The sequence below is a fragment of the Seriola aureovittata genome, chromosome 13 (assembly GCF_021018895.1).
Source record: "Seriola aureovittata isolate HTS-2021-v1 ecotype China chromosome 13, ASM2101889v1, whole genome shotgun sequence".
Lineage (NCBI taxonomy): Eukaryota > Metazoa > Chordata > Actinopteri > Carangiformes > Carangidae > Seriola > Seriola aureovittata.
In genome coordinates this window covers 7,545,684-7,559,753 of record NC_079376.1, presented here as the reverse complement: position 1 = coordinate 7,559,753, position 14,070 = coordinate 7,545,684, and the positions used below count along the sequence as shown (strand labels likewise).

The following is a 14,070-nucleotide window of genomic DNA, read 5'->3' as shown; positions in this document are numbered from 1 at the left end:
AGACTATTTGCCATCTGCTGATTCAAGTCGAAGAAAGTTGGGAATCCTTACATTTCACTGTGATACAGTTTGGTGCGTTTATTCTAGGCTAATAGTTGTGATTCAGAGACATAGTACCTGATATTTCTTTGACATCGTAGTCTTGGTCTCTTATTGATTTACAGCCTTTAATCCTCTTCATTCACGAAACGAAGATGTTGCTATGGAGCTAAGCCCTTGAGATTGCCCCTGGTATGTTTTTGAACTGGACTGACCAGCCATGATCCCTTATTGATTTTACTACTAAAATCTACTTTAGTCTTGAGGAGGAGGAGTACAGATGTGGCCAGTTACATAGCGATGAGATCTAGGCCAAAAGGTCTCAGACGCTATATTTGAAAAGCTTAGAGTTTATATAAAAAATTTATATCAGAAGTATTTCAGGAGTCCTTCAGCATACCAGTACGTCACCACTACACTGTTCTAAGGACAAATGCCAAAGAACTCACCATTGCCCTCCCAATCTGCAGCTGTAGTGTTTGGGTTGTGCAGCTGGTTGAAGAGGCTCTGGATGATGTCGGACCGGTTGGTTCTGGGGTCCAGACAAAGCTGACCAGCTGGACACAATCCGTCTTCATCCACCTCCCGTGTGAAAACAAACGGGTGCTCCACCAGTGTTACCACACGGAGGCGGTGTCCTTCGACGGAAAGACCCGGCCTCCAGCGTCCTCCGATGTTGCTGTCGCCCTGGCCGTCCCCTCCCCTCACCCCAGCCCCAAGACCCTGTCCTTGGCTGCTCCCAAACCCTCCCACCAGCCCCAGGATCCCTCCCTCCAACATCAGTCTGCCTCGGGTCCACTGGCCAACGGTAACCCAGGCTGGCTGGCCCAGAGCACCCCTCTTCAGACTCCACACATGGAACAGCTGGGAGGAGAGGACCCGAGAGAGGCCAGCATCCACCTGGATCAGGCCTGTGGCTCCAGTGAAGGAAGTGTTGGAGAGAAATCTCAAGAGACAGAGATGCAAACAGACAATAAGCGAGAGATGCCAAAACTGAGAAAAAAAAATGCAATATTCATGTTGGGATGTTGTAGTTTAGAAATGTAGCCTGCAATAATGCACAAAGCTAAACCAGGCAGATGGAGGGGGAAAAAAAAAAACGAGAAAAAGCAACAAAAAAGTAACAAACGCTGGTGCAGACAGGCATGGTCTGGTTGTGCAGCTTTGCAAGTCTAGTGTCAGATGGGTAATTGCATCTCCCAGAAAGTCATAATTAAAAGTTAATGCAGTGCAGAAAGGGTCTCCTCCTATCTGCGAGTCCATACAGACAGTCATTGCTATTCACCTCACTTGCCTGGTGACCCGCATTGGTCTTTACGGCAGAATATATTAAGAAGAGCAATCCCCGTCCGCTCATAAATCTGCCCTGGCCTCTTGAACCATGCGGGGATTGTTAGCTCATGTCTTAGCATTTGATCATGTGGACACCGTCAGGTGATGTCTCAATGCAAAGTCATACAAGTACTGTTTGATCATGTCTTGATTAGTGAGGGGATTGTCCGGAGGTCGTAGTAAATCGTAAGGGTTGTTTAAATGTTAACGTATGCAGGGATCACTGCATTCGGCATGTGTTGAGCCGTGCAGGGACTGGTGATTACGTCTCGGGGTCAAGGATAGAAATGGCAGGTTTTCCTTCCTGTTAATGGAAAAGGTTGGTCAAACCTTAGCTCTCTCTCTCATAGGAGAGAAATAGCTTTTTCTCTCTCTCACTCTTTGTTTTACTCTCTTTACTTTTTTTTCTCCCACTCTCATCTCCAAGTTATATGTATGAATTGATGAGCAGAGATAACGGCTGCAGTGGAACTTTCTCCATTAAACCCAGGGTATGCAAAGGAAAATTAAAAGACTAAATTGGCCATGGGGGTCATTAACCTTACCTCCGAACATAGCCTGGACTAAAAGCTCGTCTGTGCGACACAGAATAAACACAACACGTGGATGTATGTAAGGATTTGCGCTTTCTCCTTGTGCTTATGCTCACTGCCCTCATTTTTCACATTGTGATTTACCTCAACAGCACAATATCAATTTATAAACCCATTGCTTGCACCATAATTCCCAAGAACCTGATTAAAAAGGACTCTGATTTGAAAGTCGTTCCCATCCCATTCCACGTTAACTTATGTTTCCTCATCAGCAGCTCCCTCTGTCTCCCTGACCATAAAGCGGAAGTGCTAGCCTCGCCTTGAGCTGAAATCACTCATGGTAATAGTGCGGCTGAATCATCATATCCCATAGACAGCAGATTCATCATGCCAACCCACTCCAGACTCATATACTATATTGTAATGGCTGCGGCTGGCCACCACCAGTAGAGTATATGAAAAAATTAACCATAGGCTTCACTTTACATCTGTTATCTGAGCAGAGGAGTGCAAAGCCCCCCTTTTCCCACACCTTGTGACATTTTTGGATTCATGCCCAGAAGAAAGGAACGTGAGATAGGAGTGCGAGATAACACACAGATGAGAGCAAAGGGTGTGAAAAGTACGGCATATTTTCAAGCAGCACCTTTTTAGTTATGGGTTCTTTGTTGTTGTTGTTGTTGTTTTGTTGCATCAAGCCAGAGGCTGCATTAAAAGAATGACTGTTGTTGTCAAAGCGGGTTGATAAGTCAGCCAGGCGGTGCCAGAGAGGGATGGCTTCCTCTCACTAACACCTGGCCCCAGTTTACTCAGTAAATGTCAGCAGAGTGGCCGGTAAATGATGACTCTATAAGAGAGTCCCAGGCATGTGTCTCACTCTCTTATCACTCCATCTCCTTTAGTTTGGAGGAAAGTTTACTCCCTCTGTCTATGTCTGCCTGTCGGGGGGATGATACGAGGCTCGCTTGTTTCAGTGGTTTTAATCTCTTCAGGGGAGATAGAATCAGCGTGGCAGCTGTGTCGAGTGAGATGGCACTGACTGGCAGATCTCACTCTGATAACAACAACCCTCCTATCTATTTCCCTCCCTTCTTTCTTTTTGTCTCCTCCCTCTCATCCTTTTTCTACACAAGCTTCTCCTTCCTTTTCTTTGACTTTATTCCTACTTTCCTTTTTTTAGCTGTTTTCTACTTCCTCTGTCTTTCATCTGTTTTTTGTCTTTGGGAACTTTCTCCTTTTCTGTCGAATGTATTTTTGGGAATAAGTACCCAGGGATCTATTCTTTTCTTTTTTTTTGGAATCTGGACATTTGGAAGAAATACATCAAAAGTGGCTAGTTTCTCATACTTGGCTTTATCCTCATTGTGCCAGTGCTTTGAATCGGAAACGGTAATATTGTGCCTTTTTTTTTTTTTTTTTGCTCTTGTACTCCCGCATACCTTCTTCTTTCTCGCTTATATCTCCAGACATCCTCTCTCCCTCCCTGCCTTCCCCGCTCCGTCCCTTGGGCATTGAGCTGTTAATTGCCTTTTCCATGTGGAAGTCTCTCACTTCCTTCAGCTTTGTTAGGGCTCTCTGGAGTGGTGGCATGTCTGGCTGTTGCAGGGGAGGGATAAGAATCAGGCAGTACACTGGAGGGCAAAGAAGTATAACTGGACTGGTTTGAATATTGCGATAGAATGACCTCTTTTATCAGCCTCTCACAGGCCAGGAACAAAGGTCACTGACACCATATTGTGGAGGGCTCTATTATAAATAGTCTATTCTGATAGTGTAGACTCGGTCCTAATTGGCCTGCCACAGAAAGATTGTAACTTTTCCCTGGTGTCCTGATGAAGTCTGAGTCAGTTTAAAAGCACAACTTGTTGTTTTCTTCATTGTTCACAAAAAGTCTAAGAGTACAGAGCTCTGTAAGGCTGCACGTACGCACAGTGGTGTTTTGCAAGAGAACAACAGGGTTGTTACAAATTATCCAGAGTGGTACGTTAATACCAAATTGTGTGGCAATCCGGCCAAGAGTTATTGAGACATTTCACTTAAAAAGTCGCAAATGTCAACCTCATGGTGGCACCAAAGGAAAAGACTGGGTATTGGCAAATAGTAGGCTTCATCCTCCAGGGACCATTAATGTCTGTACACAATTTAAAGTCAATCCATCCAATAGTTGTTCAAATATTTCAGTCTGAGCCAAAGTGGTGCACCGGCTGACAGACAGACATCGCCATCCATAAAGGTGTATTGCTAGCGTGGCTAAAAATGAGCAATTTCATCACATTAAACCTAATAAACTTGTTTTTCACTCTAATAACGAATGTCCAATAATGTCTCTTTCTAACACAGCTTCCACTCCACTTGTTTTAGCCTGTGGCCCTCCATGCCAAATGGTTCTGGCATCCCAGTGCTCAGCTAAACTGCAGAACGAGGAAACACAGAGAGTCTAGCCTGTGATTACGTGGGTGTTAATGATCACTCTCAGCTGGCAGACGCCGTGTGTGTTCAATATTTGCTGTGGGCCCACCTCAAACCGCAAATCCCTCTCTCACCAGTGCCACGCGGTCACAGGAGTTGCTGTTTTATCCATTGCAATGTTTGAAAAATATCCATGTCAACTGACAGGAGAGAATTATTTAACTTTGGAGTGAGTTTATGCCACAGTGCAATCCCCCGTATCTGCCACATGTCGCTTAAAGGAGGTTGTAAGGTATGTGAGAGGGTTCTTTTTTTATTTGCTGTGTACAAACGTGAAGATTTAATTTTTTTCTGCTTTGAGTGAAAACATTTGTGGTTCAATATGTAGGCTATTTGAATATGTTTTTTTTTCTTTCTGCGTGTGTATGTGTTATCACAGAGCACACCTTGACACAACCCGTGAAAGCTGTCAGAGGCCTCTTTTTAAAAAGCTGCAGGGAATCAAGCAGCACCAGCAGCTACAGCAAAGAGAGACAGATAAAACCCTCTGGTGTCAGCCTTGGAATCTGTATGCCATAAAGACCTCCTCCACACCCCCCAGTATGACAGCACTATTCAGAAGTTGCCACCCCCATGGTGCAAAGGACGGAAAAGGGCAGCAACTGGAGCGTACAGTGGCACAAGTGGAGCCAGCAACTACTCACAAAAACTCCAGTGTCACTCAGAAAGCTAATAACCTTACAGACATTTAGTGTGACCAGAGGAATTTAATTGCAGTTTGTCAGTGTCATCCACAGATCATTTGATGAATTAAATGTGTACACTTTTCTGACCTTGTTCAAGCATTTTAGGTCCCCAGGAGTCACTTTTTAAAAAAGAAATTGGATGGGCTGGTAGCTGCAGGTGATACAGAGACTGTTTACCACTGCTAATCCTGTGTCGCCTTAAGCAATATATTTCATTTTTGGGGGGACGTTTCTCAATCATCCACTCTGCTGAACTTTTCTTGGGCAAATCTCTTCCAAATCTCTCTGCCACAGGGTACTGCTGTGAAACTGATCCCAATCTTAGAGCCACAAGTGCATCAAAATTGATACTGTTCTAACATCTTGGTTGGTTCACCCAAATCACACAAAACATGTTTAAAAACTACTTTGCCTTTAGAAAAATATTGACGGTGAGGTCTGAGGATCATCCGGGAGCTGGAAAGAAATATTGCTAGCTTCCACTTCCTGTTTTTAACGTCTTTAGTTAGCTAGTTTGCCTTGGAAGATAACTAAGATGAGCTAAGATGAACACTGATTCCTAGTAGATATTGGTTCAAGTGATCACAACATCAAAACTTAGTCTTTCACTGGCAGAGGAAGCTTAAATCAGAAGAATAAATACAATTTAACTTTCTTCTTGATGCTAATTAGCTTTAGCAATAAACTAATGACCAAGGATTTGTATACTGATGTCTTAGGAAATAGAAGTTTTATTTAACTTTTAAACCAAAATAATTTGCATTGTTAGATATTACTAGAGATAAATGAGGACATGGCATTTCTTAAATTTGCTTTAATTTGTGTGTATCGATGTGTGTGTGTGTTTGTGTGTGTGAGTGTGTATACCTGGCCAGATATTGTCCTGAAGAGGGCAGCTCATGGCGGTTTGGTTTGTCGTAACAGTTCACCATGTTCTGGATCAGCGCCAAGTCCGGCCTCACCATGGTCGCCGCAGTGACCGCTCGGCCAATCAACTGCAAAGCATCCCGGATGTAGAAACTGATTGGCTTGCGGCCGACCTCCCCGTAGGCTAGCAGCCCGAGGGGACCTCCTAGAGTGTGTAGCGAATCTGGAGATAAGGGATATCCCATGATCCACTGCAGTGCTGGTAGTGATGGAGCGAGTCGCTGAGCGGCCCGCAGGACAGAGGAGAGACACTCAGGATCAGAGCCCAGGAGGAGAACAGAGGAGAGAGGAGAGGGGGAGCGCAGGAAACGAGTGGAGAGGATCTTCAAAGCCTCTTCTTCCATCTGATCCTCCCTCCTCTCCTCGCTGGCCTCCCCCCTTCTCTCCCCACCCCCTGTGATGCGGGTCAGGTTGATGATATCCCACAAATGCCAGGTAGAACCACTGTGCCTCTGCAGGTGAGCCAGCAACCCGTCGCCCCCTTCCTCCCACCCGGGGCAGATCACAGCTGCTCCTCCCCAGCTCTCTTCCCCCTGGCTTCCTCTGACCCTGTCCCCTTCTCCCCCCTGCAAGACTGCCAGCAGCAGGCTGCCCAGGGTTGATGGAGGCACTCGGGCTGACATCTGCAGGTGGAATCGGTTCTATTAGAGAGGACAGGAAGAGTAAAGTGGAAGAGTTTGAAAGAACAAAAAAAAAAAAAGATGGAGGAAAGAAGGAAATAGTGAGACGGTGGGAAGGATAGAGGAGAGAACAAAAAGAGAGCAAAGGAAGGGAGGAGAGAAAAGAGAAAACAAGATCAAAACAAAGATTAATAGATATAGCCAAACCCCAATACCTCAGGCCTGAATATCATAAAATCACATTAAACGCAGCTTTTATGAGCTCCCGAGTACTGCAAAACAATCCCTGTTGCTGCAGTAATTCACCACAACCCTGATCAGAAACAATCAGTCACATTTGTTCATTATCTCTCACTCTGAATGAGAAACGTCGCGCTGATACAAACAAGGAGTCAATGATTCGCATCTAATCTGCGACATCACAGTTGGCTTGGCAAGACAACAGTAGCATCCACAGTTCATCCAGAAGCCTGCATTTCCAAACCCCACTGAAAACACTGGCTTGTTTCATACTGTTCCAAAATGGATAACACTGTTGTCCTTCAATGCAGCTCACAGATGGACCTTCCCCCTCCTTCCTTTGGGGCTTCTATCCATTCTTCATCCTATCAGTGCTCCAGGCAAGGTTGAAGAAGAGGGGGTGCGGGCTGCTTTTATATAGAGAGCCCAAAGTTTAGCTTAACTTGACTTAAGATTTGCTTTGAATGGCCGACCCTCACTGAACTGAGATGATAGATATACACTACAAACCGTGCTCATAAACACCCTCTAGCATGAATGTACACGTACACTTTTTTCCTCATCTTCCGAACATATGCAAAAATACACACATACAGTACTTAATTACATCTTTACATACACTGTCAATACATGCAGGTGCATTCAGTATGTATAGAAAAACCTGTGAAATACACTTTCACGCACCATGCCGACGTGTGAGAAGATGAGACATCAAACTGCAACCCGCACTCACACACACTCATTCAAATGGAAATATCCCACCCGGGAGTACAAAGTAAACAGAGCGACCCTCTGCTGAAAGCGCTCGAGTCCCTTAAGAGAGTCAAAAATATATATATATATTTTGCTGAAGTGAAGTCTGGAGAGACGTGGATGAATTAATGCAGCATCTGTATTTATCCTCCTGGGAGAGGAAAGGTGTGTGTGTGGGGGGACAGGTGAAGATAGGCCTCTGCGTTTGAACTCAATGGGGGGTCCGGAAAAGGTGGCGTTAGTGGGTAGGAGAGACAGGGGGGGGGATTGGTGTTGAGTTGGCAGCGCGCAGCACAGAATAACAGAGATAGGAAGTGGAGGAGGTGCCTATACCACAGGTGTGAGCATTATTCAGCATATTATCGTCAAGAATGGGGAAAGAAATGTCATGCATATTTCGTCAAAGGGCTCCGAAGTCAAAAATACAACGATAGAAGATCAAAACTGATCCTTGAGGCAGCTGCAGGAATTAGTATGTAAATCTATATCTGCTCTCATTCTAGGTTTCTCTGGGTATGATCCATTGGAGCCATCTTAAATATTGATGTATGACTAAATGTTAATGTATGGCTGTGTTATGTCAGTGAGTAAAGTATCCTTAAAAAATAAGTCTAAACTGTAGATGAATGTGCATCTTGTGCTGTAAATTACACTGACTAGAGCTTGTTAGAAAACCAGAGAGGGATTCTTGCTAAATCTATCATTGTCAGATTAATTGTAATAATGCTCATCTGCGGTTCATCCCACAGCTGTGTCAGCTGTTTTATACCACCATGATTTTCTCTCACATTTCTCTTCCACTAACAATTGTCTCTAACTTGACATAAAAAAAAAAAGAAGATTATTTTACAATTCCATGTGTTTAGCTGGAGCTCTTATCCAGAGCGACTTGCGAGGAGCACCGCAGCAGAATTACTTCAAGAGTGAGGACGTGAGAATAATAACAAGAGTGAACCGGAGCATTACAGAAGTTGTATTTCTAGTTGCTGCTGTTAGGGGAGAAAGCAAATTAGACTGAACGGAGGAGGCAGATGTGGAAGCCGTGATGTGACTCTGAATTGATAAGATGATATGAGCCTTTTCGTGGAGACATGAGTTCCGGCCCATAAGATGGGCGAGCGTTCTGCTGTTTTTGAACGGAGGAGGAAGAGAACTTCTTAAAAAATTCTGTGAGCAATCAAACGCGACAAGCACCAAAGTGGACCCAATGAAACTTAAAAAAAAAGAAAGCACATCACTGGAGTTATTGCCTATTACAACAGCAGTCACTTCTTGCCTGTATTGGAATGTTTCAGCACAATTAATTCCAGTGATATATTAGAGCAGTAACTCCCGAGGGAGCATTTTTCTGTTGTGCTTATAGGTATAAATGGGATGCACACTGCTGCCTAAAAAAGTTTTGTTCAAAGCAGTTTACATGAAAAATAACACAAAACGGCAACAAATGAGAAAGATCCCTAATAAGTTTCTGAGTAAACACAAACCACCAGCCCTGTGTACTGAAAATGTAAATACTCGAAAGACTAGAATATGTCAACCCAGGGTGTGGTTTCAACCGAGAGATGGGCTGGCTGTGTTAGATTATCAGCCTCACATCAGGTGTATTAAGTTCATATTCGTTGAGGCATTGAGAGTTGGACTAAGAGAGAACTGCTTGGCCGTATTCACAAAGACAGCACCACTAAAAAAAAAAATGCAGCCTCATTTATTTAAATGGGGCCAATTTGTTGAAGCAACAAGGGTGCCAATGCAGACGGCTCTGGCAAAAAAACCCAAAAACAAACAAAAAATCAATTCATCCATCAAAAAAGCCAGCATTTACTCCAGGTAAATTACTGTGTAGCAGTGAATGGTGCAATTCTACCGTTTCATCATGAAATGTTGTGATGAAACATGAAATAACTGCAGCCGTGAGCCAAAGTGGTAAAAGCTAGTCTAAGAACATTATAAACTCAAACTTGACCTCCTGGATCTTATTTAAAGACCCCCCCTTTGATGAAATCAAGTGTTTAACCTTGTAATGTTCATATGATGTTTTTTTTTTTTAAATATAACACAAGACACAACTGCAGTGAACCAATGACAATAAAAACAGCTTCAGACAGCCAGGGTTACATACGTCAGAAAACCTAAGCAACCAGTCCTGTCAACTTGTGGGGATGGGCAAAATAAACCCAAAACCTTGTCAGTACAGAAAGCGAGAGTTTGCGTTGGCACAGCCACTAACGCTGTCAGCCAGTTACAAGCTAACAAACAACTTAAATAAATAACTATGCTTACTGTCTGATACGTCTTCTAGTCACTGATTTTGGTGCACAACAAACTCCTCACTCCTCAACAAACTCCTAAGTTTGCGGCTGAGTCTCTCCGGTGTTTCCTCCACTAACCTTCTTGATACACACTTCTCTTTCACCTGTCAACCAACCTTGCTTTCCTATTTTTGTGTTGGGAAACCATGTAAAACAACAATATTAATCACAGCAGATTATTTTTTACACATTTTATAACGTGTCTTGAAAGGAACTTTAATGGTCTCCCCAGTACCTTCTCACCAGCAACGCTTTTTTTATGTCCGTCCCTTAGTAATTACTCTTTCCTCACACACACACGTACACACTTCATGTCCTTTATGAACACTCATAAAGAGCCACTCATTCTCAAAACAGGCTGAAACGATCTTCAATCAAGCAATGAAAACATCCTACATACAGCGTCTTTCAGTACTGCACTGAACCCAGAACAATGAAATCCCTGCCAGTCATCACTCCAGCTTAATCCAGTGTGTTTTAAAAACAAGCTGCCGGCATCAGTGTTTATCCCCAGATTTAACGTATGCGTATGTAATGTATGCATATATGTCTGCATACTTGTGTGCAAACGCTTACGACAGATCTTCAAGTACACTTCATGCTGTCTGCATGAATTTGTGTTTGTTTTCGACATCCTGAGCTTTTGCCTTGGGTCGGGGCCAACTTTGTTGTTGCAGTTATCGGACATTTGAATTTAAAATGTCATTTTTTTATTTATTTATTTTTTTGCAGACCTGAGGGAACTTAAGCCTTTGAGTTTTGATCTCTAGAGGAATGCAGGCAGTATATTTCGTATGATGTCACAGTCTAGACAAGATAAAAGGTGACTGTACTGTCTGGAAGAGGAAAGTTTGCCAGACTATCGGCAGTTTCTTCTGAAACAGAGGCATGTGTTTTTAGCCATGGTGAGTCTAGCTCTGCTGCTCACGTCACTCCAGACCCAGGTTGATCTTTTTCTGAAGTATACATTGCTTTTTCAAGCTTGGTTAGAAATGTAATGGATGTTTTCTCTATACAGCTACAACTTTTTCGACCTGTAAGGACCTCCTCTGTGTGTGTGTGTGTGTGTGTGTGTGTGTGTATATTTGTGTGTATGCGCTTATCTTTTTTCTATTCTCAGGTATAAGCTTCATCTGCAAGCGGGAGGTTAGAAAGACTCAGAACTAAGGATGCAAGATAAGCACAGCTAAAAGGAATGTCAGCATTATTCTCGTATAAAATATAAAATCCATACGCCTTCTCACACATCTGCAAATTACAGCCTCGAACTCAACCTCTGCCTCTACCAAACAAATCCAGAGTGCTGTTTGATACGTGGCCTTAAGATTCTCTGAAAAAAATAGAAACTTGTGCACAAATACATCCACTGAAACACTCAACACACACAACAGACAGGCATGCATGCACCAGGCATCGCCAAACATGCACACACAGTTGCCAGCGCACAGATACAGCGCGAACACATTGGTGTCAGTACTGAAGCATAAACCCGGAGGGATCTTTGGGCAATGTGGAGTAAGCAAACCGACAGGAGTGCGTTGAATCAGAACAGGAGGGAGCAGCTCCCAGTTACTAAGCTCATTCCTTATTTAGGCCTCTGTAAGAAAAGCAGCAACACTGTGCAACTGAGTGCACAAAAAAAGGGGGCACAGAAGAAATGGCAGCACCTGCAGTTTCAGGGCTTATTAGAGGCAAGCTGGAGCAAAAAGCAAAGAGGAGGGGAGCATGTGTGCCTGCGTGTGAGTTGGAGGGTTTGAGTGGCTGAGGGAGGCTAAAGAGACCTAAGATGTGAGCTGAAGCTCTGAAAAAAAATGGGTGTCCTTCCTCCAGCGCTTCAGGCGAGGGATCTCTTTAACTCGCTGCAGCTTGACTTACTGTGAAAGCTCACTGTGGCCCCGGTCGGCCTTAACATTGCAGTCATGAATCATTTGCATGAAGGAAAGTGCTGCCTGAGAGAGCGAGGGGCCTGCTTTGAGTTGTCCTCGCTGTTGCACATCCGGTGGTGCGGACCTCTGTCTGAGCCTGTGAATGACTTCCTCCTCTGTCCAGAAACAAAGCTCATGGTCAGGGCAGCACTCCAAGCAACAACACTTCAGTGAACACATTAATATTTCACCAGCGCTGGCACCAGGTGAGTTGGCTGTATGTAGAGAGGATGGGGGCAGAGACAGGAAAAGAGAGAGAGAGAGAGGTGTGGGTGTGAATATATGTTTGAGATGAAAGATGGAAGTGAAATTGATAGGTGGTTTAATATCCGTATTTGTGAAAGGTGGCCAAAGGTGATGGTTATGCATCTGGATGTGTGTGTAGCAGAAAGAAGCGAGAGAGAGAGAGACAGAGAGATGGGAGCATGCTTGTGTCTTGAGGAAGATTTTCTCAGCAGGGTGCAAGTCTTATATTTCAAACACCTGAGATGAAAACTGAACGTATCGTAGTCTGAATGTCAAACTAAAATGTCACAGCAGATGTGGGCTTAAATGCACATGTGAAATAATCTAAATCCAAGCTATGCAATTCCATTTTAACCTGCAGTGGAGGACTAGTTTCCTGTCAGAGGAAGTCAAAAGGGAACAAACTGGCATCATACGCATGCATTAGCTCATACATAATGAATAAAGAAAATGTTGAATGTGTGTAATTTTTTCTGTCTTTTTCCTCACGGTCCAAATAAACATCCATGATTGAAGAAGGGCAGCCAGAGCTGTTTGCATAGTTAATGAAGCAACACTGAGCAGTGCTATTTAGTTGACCAGACGGAGGCTAACAGAGCATTTTGCCCTTGCTGTTGTGCAATTGTATGCAAATTGCATTGTTTAATTTTCTCCTAATTTCCTTACGTCTCCTGGCACTAAGTGTAATATGGGTGACTTTAATCTTACTCAGCCATGCTGCCGGGTCTGGAGCTAAGCTTGGTGGGGGGAAAGAGGCTGGCACTGTTACACACATATGGACCACAGGCGCACACGCGAATGCACGCTCACACGCACCAAAGTGCAATACACACACACACACAAGCAAGGGCAGCAAATTACATTTACGTGCTTACACGTGCATGAAAGTATGCCATGCACTGGCGCATGCACGCAAAACACAACTGTGAAGCAATCAGCCACTTAACACAGCAAATGACTATGGTTATCTAAGCATAACAGCCTGTTGGCTCAGAGAAACAGTGATAAGCAGTAAGATACACACTATTAGGCGCCACTACAGGACTGGCCACAGATTGAAATGAGGGGCTAAATCTTGTTTCACAGTGAACAGCTGATGGAGATGGTGCCATGTGTCTATGATCGTCACCGCTAAACTGCATATGCAAATACCTTGACTCGCTCTAATTCCGCCCAACATCTCCCATACAGTGATCGAGCAGGAGAAGCATGTGGGAGATCGTGGCCTATTGGGAGGCGCCGTGAAACAGCAGGCGAAAAGTGTAAAGCAAACTTCCAATTAGGTTTGATTAGCGGGAAAGTGGCTGCCTGTTGCTCGGGCTACTGGGCTCATGGCAGTGACAATTTGGCGACTGCTTGACGCATGATATGCACGGAGTCCATTAAACATAAGGACCTTGTTAGTTTCCTTAGTGGTGTGGCAGGTGGGTTCTACAGTTACATCATAAAAACACCATTGTAGTCCTGAGCGATTGTGGGGGAAAAGCCATAAAAGTCTTGACGGGCCATGCCTCCACTTTTCCTCCAGGCTCTGAGTTTATAGGGATCATTCTGAATGAAAGAAAAAGGCTGAGAGAAAATGGGATTCGCTCATTTTGTACATTGGCGTCAAACCAACCGTGGTGATGTTGATGTGCTCGTGTAGCTGTGTAAGTCAGAACTTCGGTATGTGTGCGCGTATACAAAACTGTTTGTGTCTACCCGTGAGTGCGAAAGCGAGTATTTGTATGCGATGTGTGTGATTGTGTCTGTGTTTGTGTGTGCATGTGTGTTTGAGTGATTTATAAACCATTTGATGGAATATTGTTCTCAGCGTGGCTTCAAATTAATTCGAATGATCAAGACACAGAGCACATCAGCAGTTTTCCCCCCGGAGCATTGCAAGCTTCTGTAGAAGTGAGAAAACCAGATGAATGCTGCTCGTGCGCTCACACACATGTGCACAAACATAATGTAACACACAAACCCAGTAAGACTGATCGCATACTCAA

General features: G+C 44.0%; 1 protein-coding gene across 1 annotated transcript in view; it reads right to left on the bottom strand.

The window, feature by feature from the left end:
• The window catches only part of LOC130180541 (glutamate receptor ionotropic, NMDA 3B-like), a 66,705-nt gene that overhangs the window by 25,492 nt on the left and 27,143 nt on the right, over positions 1-14,070 (bottom strand). Inside the window, exons 2-3 of the mRNA XM_056394113.1 lie at positions 5,927-6,627; positions 489-985 (exon numbers count right to left, since the gene is read on the bottom strand). Of these exons, the coding sequence (XP_056250088.1) occupies positions 489-985; positions 5,927-6,627 (1,198 nt within the window). The remainder of the gene's footprint in view (positions 1-488; positions 986-5,926; positions 6,628-14,070) is intronic.